This window comes from Lutjanus erythropterus, chromosome 9, assembly GCF_056507025.1.
Source record: "Lutjanus erythropterus isolate fLutEry1 chromosome 9, fLutEry1.hap2, whole genome shotgun sequence".
NCBI classification, from domain to species: Eukaryota; Metazoa; Chordata; class Actinopteri; order Lutjaniformes; family Lutjanidae; genus Lutjanus; species Lutjanus erythropterus.
The window spans coordinates 1,515,285-1,541,230 of record NC_139325.1 but is presented as its reverse complement, the minus strand read 5'-3'; the positions used below and the strand labels follow the sequence as shown (position 1 = coordinate 1,541,230).

Sequence of the window (25,946 nt, the reverse complement as noted above, 5' to 3'; positions counted from 1 at the left end):
TCAGGTGACAGTCAGGTGCCTGGCTCTAAAAACTGTGGTTTAGGTAAGGTTATCGTTGCCCACCTGTGCATGATGTCAGAGAAAGTCAGGATCAAGTCAGGCACAAATCTAACTGACATGCATTGTGCGGCAATCGCCAATGATCAATTCTGTACAGGTCGGACTCATCTTGAACGCATCTCATTTTTATATTTCCTCTCATTTATATTCTTACTTTTAACATTTCCTTTTTGTCTATGTGGCTCCTAATAAACTATATAGTTTATATTCCTATATTTAATATTTCCTCTGCTTTATATTAACCTGACCCATTAGATGGTTTGTTACAAAGAACCATCTGGGAAGTCGTCCTTAGAAGCTGCTAAGATGAACCATCTGTCTGTCATGCCTAACACAGGCTAACTTCAACCATTCAGATCAAACTCTTACCAAAGCTGGTCACGAGAAGGGTGAAACATCTTTTCCATGGAGAAAGTGCTGGTTGCTCTTCTTTCAATGAAGAAATACTCTCCAGTTCTGAAATAACTCATGCTACTGGAGTGTCTACGCTAACCTGTTCAGGAGCTGCTGTTCCGAGACGAGACTCTTCTCACTGTCGTCACACGCCCGCCAGCTGCAAGGACAATGGTAATTAATATTATTCATTTTGTATTATTTATCCTTTTTTAATTATACCCTTTCTACTTTTCTATCCACTTTGCTGCTGTAACACTGCAAATTTCCCCGCTGTGGAACTAATAAAGGAATATATTATTTTATATTATCTATCTTACATGATGTGAAAAAAGCAAAAAACAAAGAAAAAAATATGTGCAAAAAACACACAAAGGCATGTGAGACAAAAGGTGGGTCAACATTTCCTGTGTAGTAAATGTCATAAATGGAAAACGCTGCTGCAAGGACAAAGGTGAAAAGCAGACTGGATGTTCTTCAGTATGTATTTTGGAATGTTTTTTCCAAGCCTTTGGTATCTTTCTTCTCTATTTTGCTCAAGGCAAATATAAAAATCCACATGAAGACACAAGATTCCACTCTCATAGACTTCTCTATAAGTTTCACAGTTGCATGACAACTCTATGTTGACCAACCTCATACTGGAATCCTGCTGGATGTGTGGAGTGAAGGTGGATGAAGATTTTTTTGATCTATGTGGGCTGACAGGTACAGTATTCTGCCCAAATGTTTTGCAGTGTAAAGGCTATGATCTGCAGTATTTGTGATTATGAATCAATCCCAAAAAGCGAAAAAACAATTGCCAAAATCCTGTGTTGCACTGCCTTTGATAATTTAGTGAATATTTTTAACATATCATCAATCTCAAACACGGCATCAGTAGAGTTAAAGAGTGTAGGCTGCTGTGCAAAACAAATGAGCAATGAGTCATAGAGTCATGCAGAAAGAGTTGTCTGGCACTGCCCTCTGGTGGTGACTCTGAAGTAAGAGGTCTGGATTAAAGGAGATATTTTATTTGTGTTTTTACTTGTGTGCTTCATTTTCTTTTCTTTTCTTCTTAAAAAATAGGCTTTTTGTAACAGTTAAGGAATATGGTACATGGCTTAATTTCAATGTTGTCCATTCATTTTGTACTACTCAGTTTAAAGCAATAGTTCACCCAAAAATGAAATTTTTGTGCTGATGTGATGCTGATGGGTGAAGATCTCAAGTTTACAAACCACTCCTGGAGCTTCAGCGGAAAACAGTGTTGCAGCCAAATCCAGTACAATTGAAGTGAACGGCTCACGGGTTCCATTTGAACACTGCAACGCTACAATTTGTGTGGTATATTTTGCGAAAATCATGTGTACAGATGGATGGCCCTCTGACCCTCACACTTTATTTCTTTAGCTTTTTTGTTCTGTTTTGCTTTTTTATCTTTAAAACTGAATCCACAGGGATATACATTGCTGGTTACTGAAATGTGAGAGGTTTGCATTTAAATAATTACTCAAACAAAGAAAGAAATAAATTAACCAAATGTTACACTAACATCGAACATACTGCCAATGGCTTTATTAGCGGGAGAGAAGGGAAAAATATGGAGGATGCAAGGAAGTGAGGAAAATCTTTGAGTTATGATAATATATGACTTTCACCACAAATAATGAGGTCTAATTAATGAATTAATGCAAACAAAAGGTGGCTTAGGAAAACATAACTTGAAAACATGCATGTAGATATTGGTATTTTAGCAATTACTATGCAGAAATAATCAGGATAAACTACTTTGCTGCCTATCTGTCCTAGTCCCTAACTATCTCTGTACCTGATTTTATCTACCTGTCTCAGTTCATAACTGTTTTTTAATTGCCAAGCTCAACTTTAAATAGAAAAATGCATAGCTGTGTGGATGTAACATTAATATTTTCACATACAGTTTTTTTTTTAAATACACAGTCCACCAATCGGAGTTCAGGATGTTCATTTCACCTACAGAAATGTTGTTGACCGTGAAGCTGTGTTTTTTGTTGTTGTTGTTTTGTTTTTTCAAGTACGTCCACAAGTTTAATGTGTGTTTAAAGCTGAGTCTCAGTGTTTACATAGTTTTGAATTTACAGCGAAAAAACAACCACAGTCGGACAAAAAAATAAAAAACTGGAGAAAAATGACATTTTCTTCTGCTTTGATGCAGTTATCTGTCCACTCTAAACATCCCTCAGTCCCTCTGTCATGAACATAAATGCTTTTTAATGAACCACGCTGGTATTTTTTTTTACACATTTTTGCTCATTAAGTGCAAATCTTTTCAATAATAACTCTACTTTTTTTGCAGGGAGCAATGAGTGAGTGATCAGCAGGAATAGCTCAACAAGACAAGCCATTCATATCTGATACCTGAGGTTTGGTGGATCAAATCCAATTTTCAAAGTGTTTCTCTTCAGTATTGTGACCAAGAAATAAAAGGTCCTGATATGGTTAATAAATGATGAGCTAAGGTGGAAAATTCCAATCAGTTTTCCACTTTTTCTTTTTGAATATGTAAAGAAAAGCTCAAAAAACGAGAGCTGATCTGGTTCGTATGTTGGAGGTTGTGGGTTCAATCCTTATGAGGTTCAGTGACTTTTGAAGGCCAAAGAAAAAAGTGACAACCTCTGAGAACCAGAGACTGATTGTCTGATCCAGTAGCTCAGGTTGTAAGAAGTTGGGCTGAGAGTTTGGGGTAGTGAGTTCAACCCTTATCATCCTCAGTGAACTTTGAAGTCCAACAGCCAAAGTGACAAGTTAAAAGTTGTTGCCACTAGAGAGACAGAAGCAGGAGATTATGCTGAAATTTTCGCCTCAACTGCTAGGAGGCCCCTGGCCTGGTCAGGGTGGTAGAGGGGCCAAGTCTTATTTAAGATAAGGCCATCATCCAAAGCCGCTGCTCCACCCGTGGACTGCTGAGGACATCTGCCTGTAAAATTCAAAACAAAAGCAAAGAAACAACTCTTAAAGAGACAGTTCACCACAAATCAAAAAATAGACATTTTTCCTCCAGCCTGTAGCGGTGTTTATCCAGCTAAATATTTTTGGTGTGAGATATCAGCAGAAATGTCTGCCTGCTCTTCAATATAATGGAACTAGATGGCACTAGTCCTGTAGAAATCATGACCTGTTTGCTCAAAATAATCCAGTTATCATTTCTGGAAAACTTTCAGAACTACTTTCTCTTTAATAGAAACATACAAGGAACTGTAACTGAGTCATGATTTCTGTGAACAAAACAAAAAGACAGTGGTTTTAAATTTTCAAATTGAGTCATTAAGTCTTGTCATACTGGAGAGAAGTCAGACGTCTCTATGGTCGATATCTTCAAATCTCAGCAACTCACACCAAAAAAATCTTGGTGAATAAACAACACTACACGGCAGGGGAACAATGCGTATTCTTGATTTTGTGCTGAACTGTCACTTTAAGCAACACTTTGAGCTAACACAGTGGTTCCCAAACTTTAAATCATTTTTTTTTTTTTTTTTTTTTTTTTTTTTTTATTCAGTAATCAGTGATGATTGATAATAATGGTGGGTTGGGGTAGTGAACTTTTTTTTTCAAATCAGACTAAAATAAAGTACTTTATGAGTATAAATCATTAATTTGATAGAAAAGCACAAAACTGCCAATTTAAGACAAATATCTGTGATGGAAACCACCTGATACTCAGTCACACCACATGGTATTTTCAAGTTAAATCAAAATTTACTGGCAGACAATCAACCTCCTGAACAAAACCAGTGAGTTTCCCACAAAAGGTCACCATAAAGATTATATTCAAAATATATATTTGTAGAAATAACTTAATATTCTCTGCTTTTTGAGGTCAGACCACATGACATCCAAATAGATAATAATATCCAGATTTGACAGAGTTACAGTCCGGATCAAACTGGTTCATAATTAAACTTCCTGTCTTTGGATGGATTTCAACATAAAATTCTCAGAGTGGTTCTTTGTTGGTGGTGGCACCACATAATATTTCATAAAATGGACATCGGACAAAGTTTGTTTGAATATTATGACATAAATACAAAAATAAATGCTTTGATATTTTGTACTACAAAATGGGCAGAAAACAAATTTGGAAAGATTGACACTAATTTCAAACGACTTTTCTAACCATCATTCATGGTTGGATGGTCACACCAACATGATGTTTGGACTCTTTAAATAACAGACAAATTATTAAGAGGTTCTACATTTATATGATTTCTTTTTTATGTGCATCACATCATTGACTGTTAATCAGTACAGCTCTAGAAGCAGCCAATCAGAGTTCTGTCTTAGACAGAGTCAACAACAACAATGTGTTTTTAGCCTAAAAAAAAAAAAGTAATATTTTCAGATTTGTACTTTGTGTTGTGGTTATCATCCACGTATGAGTCAGAAACCGATCAAACTAAGGTTACAGACTGTCTGTAATTCATGTAAAATGTTTTCTTTGGTCCAAAGTGATGTCAAAATACAAAAAATACTGACAGCCCAGTTGAGTGAAGGGTTGAGACAGTGATTAGTGATTAAACAAATGAATTTGAGGTCCAGTATTTTCTGATCAGGCGTCTGACGTGACACTTGCGCTGATTTAGATTTTTTTTAGGAGGCTGACATTCATGTTGCTGCTGACCCTGTTCACGGCGGTACGCTGCTGAGCTCCCGTACTGGTTCTCCCTTCCTCCACACTGTATCTGTAGTTCTATTTACAGTCAGAAGAGACAATGAAAAGTTGACCAACCTTTTCCAGTTGCCACACACGGCGTCGACAGCAGAGAAGCATCTGCAAACAGAAAATCAATAAAATCTTTGTGTTAATTTCAAGTTGAGGATGGTGCAGACATTCAAAGCAGCCTCAGTGTTTCAAATAAAAAGTGCTTGTCTGTTCTAATGTTCTCTGATACTCTTCACTGATTATTTTGTGGGTTTACTGTTTTTAAGGGAGCAGCGTGTAAAATATGGACACATGCCAAAGGTAACTCCAAACCACAGGGACCGCTGACTGCAGCTCAATAAAGTCAAGATGAATCTTTGAATTTTAGAATTAATGATTCTTTTCTAAATCAACAATTTTTTTTAGATGAATGAATTTTCTTTTCTGATCCATAAAGTGTCAGAAAATGTTGAAAAATGAGATGACGTCCTCAAAGATAGTCAGTTTCCTGTCAGAGGAGTAAAGTTATCAATTTATCAGTTATCAGAATAGTTGGAGGAAGGAGGTGAAGAAGCCTCCTCCTCCTCCTCCTCTCTGATGGTCTTCAACCTGTTCATCCAGGTTTTTAAGTATATTTTGACATGTACATTTTAAAACTATTTTTGAATATATTTGTTTCAACATGAAACAACAACAGCAGTTCTTGTGTTTTGTGAGGTCAAATTACTGATAAAATGTATAAAAATACAATTTGTTTGGATAAAAGTCACAAAACGGGGATATTGAAAATGATCTAATATTTACTGATGGAATTTAAACGAGATTTGAATGACAATACTTTTAAAAATTGAGCAAGTGCAAAGTATATTTCAGTAAGTGAACCCTTCCAGACATGAGCTTTCGAGACATCCACAGGCAGCGCTGATGTCCTCTGACAATAACAGCAGGAAAACTCTAATAAAAGCGGCATAAAATACCATGTGCATTTGATGTTACTTTGTCATTTTAATTTTAAATTAATAGAGCTGTGATAGAATTGACAAAGGCTTCATTATATGTACCACATAAAATGAATTAAGTAATACATACCACCTATTGAGAATCGTCAACAACTTTAAATAATAAATCAACAACTTTGTTAGAAATGTTTTACAAATAAATTTCAAGAATTATACAATAGGTAAACTATAAATAAAATACATGGAGATGTAGATAGATAGGTGTGTCTGGACATGTTTCTCTGACGTGAAAAGGCTTGAAACCTTTCTGGTGATCCCATTGGCTCGCTCTCCTACGTCATGACGTCTTGTTGTTGGTGAAGGGACGGGAGCTGGGGGGCAGCGAGGGGGGCGTCGACTTCCCAACCAGCAGCACCATCAGCAGCAGCAGCGAAAGCGTCTGAAGGATGCTCGCGTTTCTGGTGAGATCCGGCAGGATATAATGAGAATTAATGTAAAGGGAAGAAAGACAGACGTCCCGGAGCTTCTACGTCTTCACTGCTGAAGGGAAGGACGCTGATAGGAAGATGCATACAGGTTAGTAAATGCTCATTTTGTAACGTTAGCTAGCTAAGTAGCTAGTGCGAGCTAAAACGGACGAACGCTAGCTAATGTGTATCGGCTCGTGTTAAATTCAGCTAGGTTTCAGTGCCATATAGCGAGGCCTATAACTTGTTTAACCAAACAGGAAGCAGTCCTGTGTAGTCTTATGCATTGTTAAGTGAATTTGCCATTATTAGCCGATGGATAATTACCTTACCTGGCTAAAGATAACGTTGTTAGCACGTCAACCTAGCTGGGAGAGAGGAACTGTATCACCCACTGAAAATCAATGACCCACATTTTTGTCAGTAAAAGCAATCCTTCCCCAGATTTTTAATCTGACATAATAACAATGTATTTTAATCATATTGCTTGTCATAACTTGTCAGATAAATTTTACTTTTATGAGGAGACAGTCTTGTAAAGTTAAAGAAGTGTTGATTTCGTGGTTGTAATGGGCACAGACTCCAGGTCACAGTTTACCACCTCTCAGTGACCTCTCCAGTTACTCAGTGGTCTCTCATACAGTTCCAGGTACTGTGGCACTGAGTCAGACTGCAGAAGCATTGTGCTGCTCACTGCTGTGTTTGACCTCTCCAGTGTCAAAGCTTTGACATGGCAACACAGCTGTCCAGATTTCACCTCTGGATTCAGGTCATGAGATGTCTGTATCATTATGCCCAGATTGCACCGAACTATGGCTGGCCATATATCGAAAAATATTGATGTCGTTTAAAAATGTCAGTAAATGTCAGTCAGTGTTTCTCAAAGAACAGGATGATGTCCTCAAATGTTTTCTTTTGTCCACAAACCAAAGATATTTAGTTAACTGTCAGCGAGGAGTAAAGAAACAAAATATTTTTTGTTTCTTTATTCCTTTTTGACAAATATATGTCAGATATTAATATTCATGAATCAGAGAGTAGATAATTCAAACCGAATAATTGATTATCAAAATAGTTGATGATTAATTTAATGATCGATTAATAATCTATTATTAGATTAATCATTGCAGCCCTAGTCTCAATATTGTCTTAAATCGTGGGTATTGTTTCATTGTGATGTATCTTTTGTTGGTTTTAAAGCTGCTTTACAACAAAGTGATATTTTATTAAAGTTATCAGACTGTACTAGCAGTTCTGTTATTTGTCTTTACCCTCTTAGTAATTTTATCCACAGAACTGCTGATTATTTATTCAGAAATCTCAATGTGTTTATATTTTGTGGAAATAGGCATCCCTACCATATTGCTGCAATATTGATAAATATTGATATCAAAGCATTTGCTCAAAAATATTATGATATTTCATTTTATGCATATCACCCAGCCCTACATAGGACTCATGATTGGACTTTGATTCCCACTGATTTAATCTGGATTTTTTTTTTTTTCATCCTTAAATATTACTACATGTGTTGTCAACTGCATGTTACTTTAATGTTGTGAATAATATTTTGCTGATGTCCTAATTTTGAGAAATGCAGAGACTTTTTTTATATTTGCAGACAATGTGAGGAAGTTTCATTTTCTTACTTGCACAGACCTGTTTTACTGTAGAATAGGTAAAGTGAGTTTCAGTTAGCATTTCAGGTGTAGCATTTAAAATGCACAAAGCTCAAAGTTGATTGTAGTTCAACACTCCATGTTATGTTTGTACAGGCAAACATAACATGGAGTGTTTGACCTTAAGAGTAACAGGCCAGTTTAAGTCTTAATGGTTAATTGATTGACAGAAAATTAATTGGCAACAAATTTTACAATCAATCAGGGCTCTCCTGATACTGGATTTTTGGGACCTATTATTAGGGAGTATATTGATATATTGGCCGATATTCTTAATATAAATTGAAAATCACATCAGGGCACTGAAACAGTAAACTTTCACTGGTGATCTTTTTAATGGTTAAAAATAACAAAAACACAAATGGAACAAAATAACTTGAATCAATATGAATTATGGATAGGGATGTCCTGATACAACTTTTTCACTTCTGATATGATACCGATATTGCAGCCTTGAGTATTGGCCAATACCGATATCGATCCGATACGATATCAGCACGAATCATACATACTTTTATTACTTATTTTGTAGTGTAGAATGTTAGAAAAGGCTTGATCAAGTGATGTTACTCAAACAGAAAACAACAGTCAGCAACCAGAGTCACCTATGGATAGAAGTGCTGGAGCGGAAAATGGACTGCTTATCGGAGCGCTTATATCGGAGATTTTAGATGCAGTCCGATAAAATCCGATACTCTTTTTTTGGCTGATATCGGATCGATATCAATATCGGATCGGGACACCCCTAATTATGGATCACAAAACTCAGTGTTTGAAAATGTGTCCTGGTTTGAGTTAAATTCATTTTAAAATGTGCTTTGACACTAATTTAGCAGCCTCTCTCTTTCTGTAGTCACCACCATGGTAAAAGTAAATACAATAATAATCATAATAATAAATGTAATAATTAGCACTGAAAACGTTGGCAGTCATGATAAGGATTTTACTTAATGGAGGCAAATGTTGCGGCTTTCAAATCGGTCACTTTTAAGACTCACTGTGTGTCACAGAGAACTGTTCTGCACAACACATCTGTATTGTGTTCTTACTACATTTCTGCATTTAAAAGTAACAGCGGCAGTAAAACTATATTTCACACTATGATGGCTAAATTTAGTCAGTGGTTTACATGTGTACCAAACCATATGGACCATGGATCAACTGTGTTGTGCCGCTATAGGCCAATATCAGGCCAATAATATCATTCAACAAATATGTCTGTCTAGCTCTATAATCCGTTTATCCTTTTGATTATGTTTTCAAAAAATATATAGAAACTATCTAGATCCACCTTTTCAGACACAAGCATTTGCTTGTTTCATCTCTTTTCAACATTCATAAATGGAATATTTAAGGTGTTTGGACTGTTGGTTTGAGGTAAACAAGATATTTTAGGAAGTCACGTGAGGATCCGGGAAACTGGGGTGGACATATTTGACTGTTGTTGGATAATGAAAATAAAATAGCTTGCCATGAGATACCTGACAGGGCTAAGAATGGGTATTATAGATATTTTATCAGTATTATTACTCTTACCAATACTACTAATTGATCTGGGACTTTAATGGTATGTATTAAGATTCATGGTAGTTATTGAGCTAGTCTTTGTTTCAGGTGATGTCGCCCAGCCCTTCTATCAAACACTGGGGGAAACCTTGGATTCTCTGACTGGCGTAGTGATTGTTTAACCATAGAGAATCAATCGTTTGATTTGCCTATGATTAGGGATGCACAATTAACTGCAATCAAATCAGGGAAACAGGGAATATGTATGACAAAACAGCATTACAATGAGGTAGTGTAGTGCTACAGAGATGTCCCAGATGAAAGAAGACATGTTTGTTTGGTACAAGGCCCAGCAAATGTCACACCATCAGTATTTTAGGTTTTTTTTTCCTCAACAAAAATAAAAATTGTAAAGCTAAAATGATCATTCCCGCTCAACATATTGCATGTCGTAATGGCAGTTTCTGTCCAATAATTGTAATATGACTTTTACCATATCGTGCAGCCCTACGTCTAACCTGTGACCCTCCTGCTCCTCTCCTCCAGCATGTGGTGACTGAGACTGAGGCCTGAAGGCACAGCAGATCCAGTGGCAGCGGCGGCAGCAGCAGCAGCAGCAGCAGCAGGCATCTAGCTTAGATGAAGGATGAAGAGCCCGGTACACAGATGCAGGGATGTGGAGCACGGGCGTGGGCAGGTCGGGGCCGGGGCAGCAGGAACCAACTGCCTGCAGGCCGAGCAGCGCATCCCTATCTCCAAAGACGTCATCACTTCCTCCTCTGCCTCCGCCATGTGGTTCATCAGGGACGCCTGCGGCATTGTGTGCGCCGTCATCACCTGGCTGCTGGTGTTTTACGCAGAGTTTGTTGTGCTGTTTGTGATGCTGCTGCCCTCCAAGAATCTGACATACAGCATCGTGAACGGGACCCTGTTCAACACTCTGGCCTTCCTCGCCCTTGCCTCACACCTCAGGGCCATGTGCACCGACCCTGTAAGTGTGGTGTTATTTATATACACAAATTGAAAATGAGGTGCTGTCATGCTTTAACTCTCAATGTCATGCAGACAAGTCAAGGGTCTTTAGCTTTACATAATCCTGATTAATGGAGCTGAACTTTGATAAAATGTTAAAAGTACACTTAGCCTCTTAGCTTCTTTCATTACGATGATTAATGAGCTGCGAATTATGCTGAAGTAATCTACTGTATGGTCATGTTTCTTGCAAGGGGGCGGTGCCAAAAGGGAATGCTACTAAAGAATATATAGAAAGCCTTCAGTTGAAACCAGGGCAGGTGGTCTACAAATGTCCCAAGTGCTGCAGCATCAAGCCTGACCGAGCACACCACTGCAGGTAGGACAAAAAGGACATGCAGTTCTCACTGCTGCATTGACGTTCACACACCCAACCATACGCTTTACAGCTGCAGTGTTTTGGTGCAGTTAAGAAGTCAGACTGTTATCTTAAATTCTGACTTTTGTTTGTTTGTGAAGTAGGCGTTGCTCTTCCCAGGAAGCAGTGCCCGTCACTTGAAATTCATCTAACGTCGTTGTCTTTATGCTCTGTTATGGTTGTTGTTGCCTTGGACAGTTTATTTGAATCTGTTCCCTTTTCCTTAACTGTCTCTCTCACAGTGTCTGTAAACGCTGCATACGGAAAATGGACCACCACTGTCCCTGGGTCAATAACTGTGTTGGGGAGAACAACCAAAAGTACTTTGTGCTTTTCACAGTAAGTTCAGTGCAAGAATGACTGACCAAAAAGTGGATTAAATTATAAACTGAAGAAGGGAAATACCAATTTTCAGATTTTGACAATAAGAATAAGAGATTTAGCATCTGATTGTGGCTTTGACTTTGAGGTACCGGCTTTTTCTTAGATCTGTTAAACACAAGTCCCCTGAAAGAGGTGTAAGATGGGAAATGACTGGTAGTTGCTGTTGTAATGCCGTACAGATGCAGATGAGAGGGATTTTTCAGTGAATATCATCCTGTTTGCAGTTAGTGTGTTTGCTAAATTGTGTCCTCTCTCTTTTTATCTAGATGTACATTGCACTCATCTCTCTCCACGCTCTGGTCATGGTGGTCTTCCATTTCCTCTACTGCTTTGAAGACGATTGGACAAGTAAGTGTTTGCTTTTAACCTCTGTTGCTCTCAATTCTGTTCACTCATAAAAAACAGAAAAATCATTCTTAAAGTACTCAAAGATCTAACCTGACAGTCTTCCTTTATTTGTTTTATTGGGATTATTGTTTTCTATTGCTAAAATAAATGATATGCTTCATTTTATCTTTCATTCATACATGACCAGCATGTATTATTATCAACATTGCTTTATTTTTCTGAGATTCATTTGTACAAGAGAACAAATTAAAAAAAAAAAAACACCCACAACCCAGTCACTTTAATTTTCCATGACCCTGTTTAATCAGATGAGGCTGTATGAAAGCCTTGTGGTCAGCACATCAGCAGACTGAGGAATGCACTCAGTCAGCATGCAAGCCACATTTTCATTATTGTGTCTTTCAATAATGTACGCCAACTGCCATGGGAGTGATTTATATGCTCCCTGAACATGTTCTGGTTTTCATCCTGATTGTGATGTGCTACACTGTATGATGCAGCTTCATAGATTCAATGTTGAATGTCTCAGTCATGTATAAATTTTGTTTTTTTAAAGTCGATGCATGGAAGCATTAGAGCACTCTATAGTGCTGACATTGAGTGACTGGTTGCGGGTTAAGACAGTGATTCAGGACTTGTGTACTCTCAAACAATACCTTCATTTCATAATGATAATTTTGAGTAATAAACTGTGATTGAAAATAGAAACAAAATCTGCCACGCAAAGGCTGTGTTGCATCAACAAGGATTCATTTTTAAATCCAAATAAATCATGGCTTAATGCTGCCTCTAAAGAGTCCACACACATACCCCCCTCTTGTGGCATTCACCACCTCAGGAGTGGAAATTGTTTGATAGCTCCAAGTTCAAGAGTTTAGTACATGACCCCATGTTATAAACATGAAGACAAGTTCCATTTGAAGGTGACATAACTTTAAATTATGTTTATTTGTTTCTAATTCATTCAAATTTGGCTGGGTGGTTAATAAAACATTTCATTTGTGACAAACTCAGAACACATGTTACACAGGAACTTTACAGAAACTTTAAATTATAATGTGATCTGTGTACTGATATCATGGGTAGGCTAACTAAATTTTAAGCTAGTAAACAAACAGTGTTACATTTTGATATGTTTTTAGCTAGCTAGCAGCCAGTATAACGTTTTGCTAACTTTTTAGCTAGATAGCCAACAATGTGTTATTATTATTATTATTATTTTATTTTTTTTAAGGAATTTAGAAAGTTTCACCCCCTTATATACTTACTAGGACCAAACATCACTCCAATTTATTTATTTTAATTTGGGTAAGCAAACATCTCCATACTGATTGAACTCTATTTAAAGTTGGTTTACATCAATAAATGTGGATTTACTAAATACATTTTAACCAGGTTTACTCATTTCAAACCTAGATTTGCTAAACTCTGATTAACCTCAGATTAAAGTAATCTTTATATAGCCAGCCCTAAAGCTGAAACCACACCCATTGCGATTTCCTGTTTCCTGACTTGGTGTCCTTACTTTGGTTTGCAGTTTCAAAGTTCCAACCCACAATTAAGGTGGTTCATCATCCTTAAATATACATATGTCCCCTACTGCCCACAGCTGCCCCTGTAAGCCTAGTGCAGTGGTTCTAGATTTGTTGTCTAGATGTTTCCCTTTGTATATCTGCTGAAACTGTAGGCACACATTTGCCTACCTGCTTAACAAGCCAACCTACGCCTCCTGATCCCAAACACACACTAGCCATCTCCTTTTACTGAAGCAGCTGCAGCAGGTAACAGGTAGACATAACTGTTGACCGTATTACTTCAGTGCTTTCTGAAGCACTTCCTTTCCACATCCTGGCTGTAGTGCTACAGATGCATTACCAGTAGAGTGCAATAGTCTCTGTGATTGTTGTGTGTAGTAGGTCCTCACATAGCCCTCTTTTTTGCCCTTCACTTCTCTTCCTCCATGTCCTGCCATCCCCCAGAGTGCAGTTCCTTTTCTCCTCCAGCAACAGTCATCCTCCTCATACTCCTGTGCTTTGAGGGCCTCCTCTTCCTCATCTTCACCTCTGTGATGTTCGGCACCCAAGTCCACTCCATCTGTACCGACGAGACCGTAAGTGATCCATTTAGCGACCAACAGTCCTCCTCCTCTCCTCTTTATCTCATGACTTCCTTCTGCTCTTCTCCCTGCCGCTGCCACCCTTTGCTTTTTAACATCTTTGACCACCTACTTCTAATTCAAACTGTTAACTGTTAACAATTGACGCCTTTCATTCTGTAGCCTGGTGTAAGATAAGATGCAGCAAAAAGTCTGAAAAGTGAGTAACTGCCAAAATGAAAGAAACCTCAATATTGAGTGCATCAAGGGTTTTTTTTTTTTTTTTTTTCAAGTATCTGTAGCGTTCACGTTACTGATGGTAAGATCAGGACTTCTGCTCAGCAAGAAAGTGTTAAATGTGTGGATGGTAGCAGCACAGTGGTTGTGAAATCACATTTCAGCCAAATCGATGTTTTCCAGCTAAAAATAAGAAGCCTGCATTTGTTCTGTCTGATATCAAGGATCCATGAGTTATTCCTAAGGATTTTTGGTGGTAAATCTGGCACTTATGTGATTGTAAACTTTGTACCTGCTGCATCAGGATTCTAAGCTTGACAGGCATAGCAGCAGTAACTAATACCCCTCTCATACAGGAGAGACTGAACTCCACTGAACACACATTCAATGCATCTTGTAGCTGGACCCATTCATATGATACAGACTTCACAGGTTAATCTCTGTCTCTGTTGGCACAGACTCCAGTCTGCAGCACCATTCCAAAAAATCATACACCTGCCAGAATAGACAGAATAATTATCTTATAAAGTACAATTTCAGTTTCACCTCTCTCTGGCTGTCCATGTATGCACCTTCCCTGTTTCTTGACAAAATCTCTCTCTCTCTCTCTCTTGCTCTTTCTTTGGGGAGTTGGTTAATTGTAATTCACATTTCAGTATTAAATTCTATCCATTATAATAATGATGATAAATGTTATTTGTGTAGTACCTTTCATACAAGAAATGAAGCCCATTGCAAGTTCTTCACATAAAATAGACATGAAACGAACATTAAAAACAGGATTATATGTCATAATTAATGAAAAATAAAACCCACATGTAAAAATAAGAACTTTTTAGATAGGCTAGTAGGGTTGGGCGATTGGATAAATTAATCACCCATTGGCGACGGACTGGACCCATTGCTGGTTGTTTTTTTTGTTTGTTTGTTTTTTGTGATGTGTTCTCACCCAGCAGCCTGATGGCTGGCTATAGTAGAGGTCATAAACCCTGCCCCCTCCATGTTAACAGATGGAGCATGAGCCAAACTAAAACATTAAGTACACATGAGAGAAATTCAATGTTATCTGTCATTTTAGTTATTTTGTATCACACTAATATGTGTTCAAGTGTTCAATTTTCTGATAAGTTTGGTTTTAATTAGTTATTTGATGCTACACAAGGGGGTTTTCCATCATGATTGACAGCTGAGCTTGACTCGTGACTGAGTTGGCAGGCTGTCTGGGTGTGACCTCATACCACAGCTCCAATCCAGCACTCCTGTGCGGGATATTTTGGCTTCATTTTTCTACAGCATGAAGAAGCAGAGACGTGTGGTCCATCTTTAATTTACAGTCTATAGTTTGACCCATGGTTCATTGTCACATTCAGCTCAGCCTCTCCCAGGCTCTTGTGTTCTGTGCCGACCAAAGCATTTGGTCTTCAGCTGTTTCCTTCATTTTGGCAGTTACCTCCAAAGCACAATCTGTGATTCCAGTAAAAACAAAAAAGGATGCCCAATAACCGAAATATAAAACACTCTGAAAGCTGCTGTCACTTAACTAGATTTTGTGGTCTTTAATACAGAATTGAAACTAAATAACTAAACAAGGTATGTTTGTTTAAACACAGGAAAAGAGGCTTTCTGTTCATCAAATCACTCTGAGTTTTCACTTTCTGCTGATGTACTTAAAAGATGCATATGTATATTTTCACAGAAAGGTAAACTTGTTCATGTATCAGTGGAAGAAGGAATCAGTATCCCCTCTATGTAGTTTGGTGCCACCCTTAAGTCATTCTCTTGGTGTGCCACCAAACCAAACACACTTTCCTGCTTTGAACTTCTTTTTGTCTGCAACTCTAGGTCAGGTCAGAGATATGGGAGACATTTAATCATTTTATTTAAAGAGTCAGGTAGAAGAGTGTACAACATACAGAGGGAAAGGCAACAGGACGCAAGCAGCTACATTCTGCTTGTAGAGAAATCACTGAAATGCTGGGTTTGTGGCCCAGATGAATTTTAGAAATGGTTCAATTTTTTTCTTCCTTTTTTTTTTTTTTTTTAAATCAGTATTTGGTTTGTGATTACTGACTGGGTCGCTAAATTCCACCAACTGAAGTTTGGTTGTCTCTCGTTTTTTTGTAGGGCATAGAGCAGTTGAAAAAGGAAGAGAGAAGATGGGCTAAAAAAACTAAGTGGATGAACATGAGGGCGGTATTTGGACACCCTTTCTCCTTATTGTGGTTTAGTCCCTTCTCCACCCCCGACCACGGGAAGGCTGAGACCTACCAGTATGTGGTATGAGAGCTCAGCACAGGGAACGAGGCGGCCGGGTCAAAACTAAAGTGGGAAGCCCTGTCCAGCCGCACAGAGCTCAGCTGTGGCAGTCTGTTGCTCCCAAATGCTGAATGCGATTTACACGGTATCTCCCACGCTAGCCATGGACAGCTTTCCATCTGCTTTTTGTGTTGCCAACTAAGTGCGCTATACGTTTATTTTTGTGTTGCCTTGAGTGAGTGGAGTTGCAGAGAAAAAGAAAACACTTTCAGTTTGTGAATCCTGTTTGCAAACACTGTGATGAATCTGTTTGTTTTTCTGACCGATTTCTGTTGTTGTATCAGAAGCCTTCTCTTTTCTTGCTCTGTGTTTACTCTTGCTTTCCCTTAAGAGTTAGTTCAGCCAAATCCCAGAAAAACACACTTTCCACTTCTCCCCAGTGGTGTCTGGCCACACTGATGGTTTCAATTTTAGGTGTTGAGGTTTTCAGAAATCCACCCCTGAACCTGCCACTCCAGTACAATAGAAGACAATGGAATGCATTTAGGGCTGCCACTGATAATAGTTTTCAATATCAGTAAATCTACCAAATCTTTTTTGATTAATCTATTAACGTATAAAATGTCATAAAATAGTAAAAGAGTGCCCGTCATGTTCCCAGAGCCCACGGTCATGTGTTTACCTTGCTTGTTTTGTTCAACCAAAACATTCAATTTGCCATTATAGAAAACCATCAGATATTCATAATTGAGGAGCAATAACCTGTGAAAATTTGTCATGTTGGCTTAAGTGACTTGTCAAAGTCATTTCCAATTGATTTTCTGTGGATTGACTAAGTACTTAATCAACTAAGCATTTTAACTCATTTGTGGTTGGAATGGAAATTGAATAAAAAATAAAAGTAGAAAATGTCAGTGCCAACATTACTTTGCAGAATTAATATCTTGGCCCCTAAGAGCAATTCAAAGACTTTATTTCACTGTTTTCACTAAGACCAGTTGGTGAATTGTCCATTTTTAATGGAGGGAGTAGCCCTATCACTGCCCCTAACACTTCTGAATGATCATAGAGATATTAGAGGAATACTGCAGTCAGCAGTTTGTCTCTATGATCCTCTCATTTATAAGTATATAGTTTAAAGAATGTTAGAGATTCAAGATGAAACTGACACAAGGGTAGGACAGAGAGGAAAAAGGTGCAATTACAAATCCGTCTGCTGCTTCAGCACTGTGGACAGTACCATGATTCATCAACACACAGCACAGTTAGACTGCTGGTATTTCAGAACCATGGTTGGGCCACAGACTCTGACTTGCACAAACCTCAGCCAGATAAAGGATCAAAGAGTCAGACAGACTAGACAACATATTCAACCAAACAGAGTTACCAGGACATTGTAGACTGTAGATGATAGATGTCCTGTTGTTGTGGAGCTTTTCAAATGAATGTTCCATTCACCTCCATTGTACTGGGATTAGAGCAGAAAAATCTAATCCTCAGCAAATAAAACCAAAATTATCTTCTAGGCTACATACTACTAGAGGTAAGTGTATTTTTGTGATTTGGGTGAACTGGCGCTTAAAATCTTCCTCTTGTCAGACCGTAATCAGCAGTGTGTTCCAGATGTGGACAAAATAAACGTTTTAAACAGGTCCCCACTAGAATGGATGGGATGAATGGTTACAGCGACAGGAGGCTCAGTCTCTAGAGTCAGATTCAGTGTGGGAGCCATTCTGAAAACAGATCCATTCTAAGGCCGGTCCTTTTAAATGATGCCAAATACAACATGTAAAGGAAAAGTTTGCTTTCCTGCTAAAAGTCCAGACTTGTTTCAACCATTCTTATAATTACAGATGCACTGATACCATTTTCCCCTCCCAGTACCAGCTTTGAAACCTGACCTTAGGGCATCTGCTGGTATTGATTCTGTGTGTAATAGCAGTACTCTGTTTTTCCCCTTATTCAAAATATGTTCATGATTCTGAGCTGAATCCCCAGTGGAAAAACCCAGAATACCCGGAGTGTAGAAGGCTGTAAATCACTTTGATAATGGTATTGGTGGTGCAGTTTTCAAGCTCACCTGTGAGACATGGGTCAAGTAGACTTGTCTCACCATAGAAGAAAAATGATCCTTTACAGTGTTGTGTTTGAGGCTCACACAACAGACCTGAAAAAGTCGCACTGCAGTTTAATCATGTGTTTTAAAAGACTTGAATAGCTCCATGTTGGAACATTCTCCCTGATTCCTCTCTGATACATGCTTGACATGAACCTGAAGCCTTTGCTGGAGGGCGGACATGTATTTTTCTTTTTTCTTTGCCAAAACAGACCAGGAAGTTTCTGTTGGCTCCACTGAGCAGAATCAATCCAGAATCAAAATAGCGGCTTGCTTTGGTCGTGAAGGGTTTTGCTGAATCATTCTTGCAATGCTCAATGAAGAAATTGAATGGCTTCAGTCAGTACAGATGTCAGCTTGTCTTTCAGCAGTAAAACACAGCTGTTAGAATGTTGTCAGTAGAGTTAAAGTCAAGATGAAATGAAAAATGCCTTTTAGATCACATCCCAGGTCATATTCTGCTTTTATTGAACAATATGCTGAAAAAAACCCCACAGTTTCTTTGTAGTCTTATGTCAGAGTCCAATCATGTTTTCTTCCGGTAAAACAAATACGGCTGCAACTAATGATTGTTTTCATGATTAATTGTTCAGTCCATTGAATGAAAACAACTGACAATTATTCATTCACAGTTTCCCAGAGCCCAAATTTACGTCTTTGAGTTGCTTCTCTTGTGCAACCAGCAGTCCAGAACTCCCCATTTACTATCATAAATGACAAAAAACATTCTTACATTTAAGAAGCCAGAACAAGCAAAAGTTTTAGTTTTGCTTGAAAAGTCATTGAAATCGATTATCAGAATAGTTGTGAACTAATTTTCTTTTGCTTTACTAATTGTTGCAGCTCTAAAACAAAATAAATAATGCGTATGTAGGTTTGCACCAACCACTTTCCACCAATAATATCAAGACATCCACCCATCAAATAATCTTCAACTTTTATTGGCGCAGAGCTAAGATTCATTAGTTAGCTAGCTAAGAACAGCATGATAAGTTGAGTTATGACACACCCACTTTTCAACTTTCAAATCAAATTCCTTCCTGCATTATGTCCTGCCTGCTTGTCTGTTACACTCAGAAATGCATCGCGATACAGAAGCTAGATATTTTGGAAGTGCTGTTTCATCTGGACTTTAAGAGGCTGTCAACAACCATACTGTAACACATGCCCATTCTGCCTTTTTTTGAGGAAACATTCGGCTGCCCACAGTAACACCAATGCCTGTTGTACCCGTGTGTGTGCGTGAACACTTGTCAGTGCAACAGCCCCTGTGCTCTTAACCCCCAGTGGTGTTTTGACATTGTGAGCATGTGCCAAATTCAATGAACCCCCACAATTCTGTGATTATCTGGGAAAGCTTTTACATGAAATTCCTCAAAAAAGGACTTTTTTTGCTGGAGAAAACTTATTAAACCCTGTGTGAAGTCAAATGGAAGTATCAAACTGTAGATCTGTGCGTACATGTCATTATGCAGCAGTGGTTGGGATTTTAGCTGGACTCTATTTCTGCACTATTCCAGATTATTTCAAGGCATTTAACAAAGTATTAACATTCATCGTTCACATTTACACATGTACTAAAAAGGCTAATTCGCACTTTGTATTTATCATTTAAGATTTTCTCCTTTGTGAACTGTTCCGTTCGGAAGTGTGCATTTTATTCTTCTATTCTTTGTTTACATGATATTGTATGTATCCTTTGTTATCAGAATGCATGGAACAGATGAAGGCTAGTTTAGTGATGTATGTGAAACTCTGCTGGTATGATGGTGCCAAGTCTCACTGGTGAGAGTGATGATGGTGGAGATGATTTGTTTTTTACAGAAATTTTAATTCTTTCTAAATATTCTGAAGATATTTCAGCACATGCGCAGAGAATAAATACTTCTCAGTTGCAATGCAAAAACTGTGTTTGCTTGCTTTTTTGAATGCATTTATCTCCTGATTATTTTTTTTTTTATGTTCAAATACTGTTGAAGAAAATGTTTCTACCTGCCCTGCATACAGTCCTCTCACACCCTGCATTGTTAAAGAGAGAGTTTGGATTACTTGAAATAGGGTTGTATGAGGAACTTATCAAAAGTCAGTGTGTTACATACAGGAGATGGTGGTCAACACGCCTCCAGCTTGGAGAACAGCAGGAGTACTAGTGTAGGAAGCTAAGGAATGTGCAGTGTATCTGTCACCTGTCCTGTGTTCCTCGGGATTCTCCTGTATGTTATTCGATTTTTTCTCCCCCACTATCCTTCTGTTTAAATATTTTCCCGTAAATCTCCCGTATTTTTAATCTTTCTTCAAATAGGCCCTGTCTGATGTATTTGCTATGTTACCCTCTGTATGAAAGTCTATTTCTAAAATACAAATATCACCATGGTAGGACACAATTATGATCAAAAAGTCATAATTAGGAGGAAAAAAAAATGTAATTATGAGATGAGAATGGGAGAAATGGAAGGGGTTTGTAAAGGCAAAGCAAGTTTAAAAGGAACATAAAACTGTGTAAAGATATTTCAACACAATTAAGATTTAAATAAAACATTAAAAAAAATAAGATAAAACAAGAAAGTAAAAGTTAGAATGTAAACAGTGGTAGGGGTGGAGTGTGGAAAAAAATCTTTTTCAAATATCACTGTTGACAGGTATAATATACTACTGAGGACAGGTCAGCACTAAAACATATTTTAGCCACCTAAAAAGGCCCTCCTGAAAAAATCTATATCAGTTCAACTGTACACTATATTTAGAATATTTTGACTGCTTCACCTTGCCACCAGATTGTCTTTTCCATTGGGAACCACTGTTATATAAGCTTTCTCCAAATCTACCAGACTCCTTTTGCAGAATCATTCATTTTAGCTTACAGTCAGAGCAGTTTGGTGCATCCAAACTAACCCTTTAAAACACTTAAGTCACACAATATAGATAACTCTGTGTGTTGTATAATAGTGAAATGACTGATTTTGTCTGGTTGAGCAAGAGAGAGCAATATCTGGCTTATTTAACGCCAGTTCACCATTGGAAAAAGCTGTCTGACAGCAAGGTAAAGTGGTGGATATATTTTAATTATAGTGTACACTTAGATACAAGGTTTTTGTTAGGTAGCTAAAATACATTTTCTTGGTGATCCTGTCTGCAATGGTACATTCTTACATTCTGTGCTAGTACTCCTCTGCTTCCCCAAAGCCGCCATCTACCTGAGTAATATGCCGGCAATCTACAGATACCTCACACAACTCCACTTCAGATTATTCAAACTATCTGTGTAAATTCTCCCCTTGTTCTTGTCTTTCATTCTATTCCCACTTTACTGCCTGTAAATCTGCCTCTTTCCCATGCAATCTTCTCTCCACACTCATGCATTTGCTTTGGTTGAGAACTCATTCTGCCAAAAGCTCTCTGAAGCAGACAACTCTTTATAATCTTGACAAGAGGTAAGCTTGTAACTGAGGTCACATTAGCCATCCCATCAAGTTGAACACACATCACAAGCATGCATATTTAAATCTGAAGGCCAAAGTGTGCTTCATTTCTTTTATTTTGCTGTTTCAGATTCAACCAAACATAATGAATGAATGAGTGAGCTCTGTGTAGAACAGGGTGCATGCACTGTTTAAGTGTTTGCTTCTTTCACAGGGGTTTATCCTTTATTTTTAAAGTGCATGTGAGTCATTCTGTGGCGTGTGTTATGACATTTTGGGCATGTTTCTTAGAAAAGAAATGAATCAGTTCTGATACAAAAGCATTTAAAGGCCAGACTAGCAGTGAGCATTGTGTTAAACTATTTTAACACGATACTCACATGCTTCATGTACACTGACAGAATTAGTGGCTGCTGTAAAGACTATTTATTCTTCCTTACACTGCAAAAATGCTTCAGCCATCTGAGTTAGACAAATCAAATGATAATCACTTAAAAAGAATCATTTATCAACCTAATTAATTTGTTTAGATTCATTCAAATGGCAAACTACACAGCCTAATCATGGAATGTGTTGCAGAATTCATGTTGTTAGGTTCGTTCACAGCCTCCTCGGCCTCCTCAGCATGGTGTTCAATCCTAAATGCTCCTTCACATTGCCATGATTATTATTATTTTCTATGGCAAAGAAAACAAGTGCATCATTTGCTCAGGGTTATGAAATTTGTACAAACACTGCAAACCTGCTGGAGGACATGACACGGCCTGTTGCACTTGTACAGTTTTAACAGATTATTACAGATTGTTTAATTGATTTCTTTCTTGTAGCAGTCGTTCGAATTTCTAATAAACAGGGACAGACCTATTATTTTCCAAAGTCTCCGTCCCCATTGATTTGTTTTCCCTTACCTTATCTTGAACCCAACCTGACACTGACCTCAACCAGTCACCTTTATGATGCCAAACCATAACCTAACAGGAACCTGAATCAGCTTAATCCTAAACTGATCCCAGCCTGGAATGGGTGAGAGAAACGCCATCTGAAAGGGACCCAGATGAACACTGGGAATAAACTTAGGTGTGATTGAAGATACCCACTTCATTTGTGTAACTCATTCTGCTGAAGCCTTATAGTAGCTACATATTAGCTAGCAGTGTGACATCAGTATCAATATAGCCTAAAACGCTGGTATAAAGCTGTTAAAAAAATAGTGATATATATCACATATTCTTGAGAACTGGGACAAATTTGCAACTTAAAACAATTTAAATAGTGTTGAAAACTAACAAAACTGACTGATAACATGATGACATGGTATGACAATTTGCTGTTGTAATCTTTTTTGATTTAAATCAACTATTTTATGAAAATGTTGGCCCTTTAAAGTTGTGTCTCAGATTTCTGTCAAATTTTCACAAAAACATGATTTAATCAGGCATAAAAAGGTTAGCTATACCCTAAGGACTCCTGTCTCACTTCACGGTTTAAAAAAAGAGAATACTGCTCAAACACTGGTTAACTTTTTTATTTTTCAAAAAATGTATTAAACAATATTGCTATCAGATGTAGTCCTTCTAAATTAAAGCTAAAAAAGAATTATGGTTTATAAATGTGTATTCTGATTAGCATTAAGAGGAATTTTAGAAAAATAAAATAGCTGGTCACTACAACTGTGCTGTCAAACAAAAAAATTGTAACATTTTGTCAATGCTGTAAGAAGTCAACTTTGGCAGATTTTCCATCTGATGGAGGTGATGTCGACATTTAATAAAATATTTAATTAGTAGGAGGATGGCCTGTTACAAGGTTTAATAAGCCAGCATTTTGGTTCAAAATGAAACATCTCAATAACTGAGATGAACTACAATAAAATTCATCTTCCCCAGTGAAATGATTCCTGTTGACTTTGGAGTGGTGCTGACTTTTCATCTACTCCCACCAGTAGGTCCACATTTTCACTTAATGTGTGAAATATCTTAACATCTACTGGATACATTTGTCACTATAGTTGATGCAGACATTAATAGATCCCAGACAGTTCATTTCTTAGTGTAGTCGCACTTGGAAGGGAATGTTTGATGGCCAGAATGTACAGGAGGAATGATTACAGCCACCAATAACTCATTAAAAATACATAATGGGAAATGAATTTTATATTACATATATTAATATTGGAAGAATCTGAACATGTCCCCAAATTAAAACTTGAAGATTTCTTTTTGTTTTTCTTGACATCTTTAGTCTGGTTTCTGTCTGGGAAACAGGCCCAAAGTGTGAAATCATAGTGTTGTTGCAATTTAGTCATCAACTTCTTTGTCGTAGTTGTGGTTGGTGCATGTAGAAAACGACAGTCCTTTTCAGCTCAGCGTCTTTCACCTCACTCCCTTATTGCTGTGTCTCTTCTAGGGAATCGAACGTCTGAAGGGGGAGACGGGGAGGTGGGGGAAGGTGCCATGTTGGGAGGCCATGCAGATGGCGTTTGGCGGCCCGTTCTCTCTGTCCTGGTGCAGCCCCTTTGCAGGTCTGAGCTGCAAGAAGAGCCCCACAGAGCACGTCACCGTCCCACAGGGGGAGATCATTGAGGAGGACGTCATAGAGATACCACTCGAGTAGCGCTGCCAGCAGTCAGGAAGACCTTTTTTTTTCTCAGTCTGGCAGTGCTTCTCTCCAAGAAGATGAAGATCTCTTTGGAACATTTGGACTCGAGACTTTATCAGGGCGTTCTGACTAGCAAGAATGAACCTGAAATTTTTATTTATATTTTTTTATCTCAAAGCCCTTATGTGAAAACACGTCCACTTTCTCTCCCAGAGACACTGCAGCTATTTTCTGGGTGTACAGGGCTGTGAACTTTTGTGAATACATGTACCCAACGTAAAGGGATAGTTTGGATATTTTGAGTTGGGGTTGTATGAGGTACTTATCCATAGTCAGTGTAGAGAAGATGGCCCTCAGTTTGGCGAGGCAGCAGGAGTCACAGTACAGGAAACTAAATAATGTACTGTTGTGGACTGAGTCAGCAGCAAAACGGATTTTAACCACCTAAATCATTTAAATTGTAATGCTGTATTTAGAATATTTTCACCTCTTAATCTTGTCATAAGACAGCCTTTTCTCATGGAAGTATCACTCTCTCCAAAGCAGCCAAACTTCATAGGCGTGTCCACTGGGACACTGGGAAAATTTAAAACAAATTCAGTCAATCCCTGTGAAATCTGAACCGACCTTGCAATGTTGTCGTATTACTGCATTTTCCCACAACTTTGACCAGTCATCACAGCTTCCCAGGAGTATTGATTATTGTCATTGTTCAAAAGATTTTGCTTCTCTGTGGAATACCCCCCAGGTGCACCTCTTCATTGACATATTTTTGCAATCCTGAGCCTTTTTGGTTATCTCAGAGCAGGGTGTGGTTTTATTCTCCCTAGAACAAGTTGCCTTCAATTTTTAAGAATTTGTACCACAAAAACCAAAAAGAAATTACAAATTAAAAAAAAAAAAATTCACTTGCTCCCACAATTTAATTGACAAAAACACCCGAAAACAACGAAACGTGCATCACAAACTTTTAAGAAAGCTGCCACAAAATCAAGCAATGCAAAAATTCATGGAGGGACTGATCTATCTGTCTTGTTCTATCTGATTTGTCTACTATAGGTAATACACTATCAAATACCTCATACAACATGACTTGAAAAATTCCTGACTATCCCTTTAAGCATCTTGGCCCTTTATAAATGTTCTGCATTGCACACACAATAAGATGGAGTCTAATACCAAGTGGAAATGATCTTCTACTGAATAACTCTTGCTGCCAAACCTGCAGTATTTTCCTGGTGTAGTGAAGGAGCTGGAAGGACTCAGAGCTCCTGTTAGCAACCAAAGTGTTTGTGACTGGCGGAGAGAAGATGATGGATTTTCCAGCGCCTCATTGAGCTGTCTCAGGAGAACACCACTAACAGTAGCACTAATGT

At 38.0% G+C, this 25,946-nt stretch overlaps 1 protein-coding gene across 2 annotated transcripts; it reads left to right on the top strand.

Moving 5' to 3' along the window:
* Positions 1-6,444: 6,444 nt before the first annotated feature.
* On the top strand, positions 6,445-25,452 carry zdhhc3a (zDHHC palmitoyltransferase 3a). 2 transcript variants are annotated; one of them, XM_084725894.1, is made up of 7 exons: positions 6,445-6,651; positions 10,274-10,718; positions 10,954-11,078; positions 11,360-11,456; positions 11,768-11,849; positions 13,829-13,959; positions 24,379-25,452. In XM_084725894.1, exons 2-7 carry the CDS (start codon positions 10,374-10,376, stop codon positions 24,583-24,585), a joined length of 987 nt encoding a protein of 328 aa, XP_084582020.1. In that variant the 5' UTR covers positions 6,445-6,651; positions 10,274-10,373; the 3' UTR covers positions 24,586-25,452. The 2 variants fall into 2 exon arrangements, with proteins under 2 accessions (XP_084582020.1, XP_084582021.1); XM_084725895.1 differs by lacking the exon at positions 24,379-25,452 and adding an exon at positions 16,306-20,459.
* The last annotated feature ends 494 nt before the right edge of the window (positions 25,453-25,946 follow it).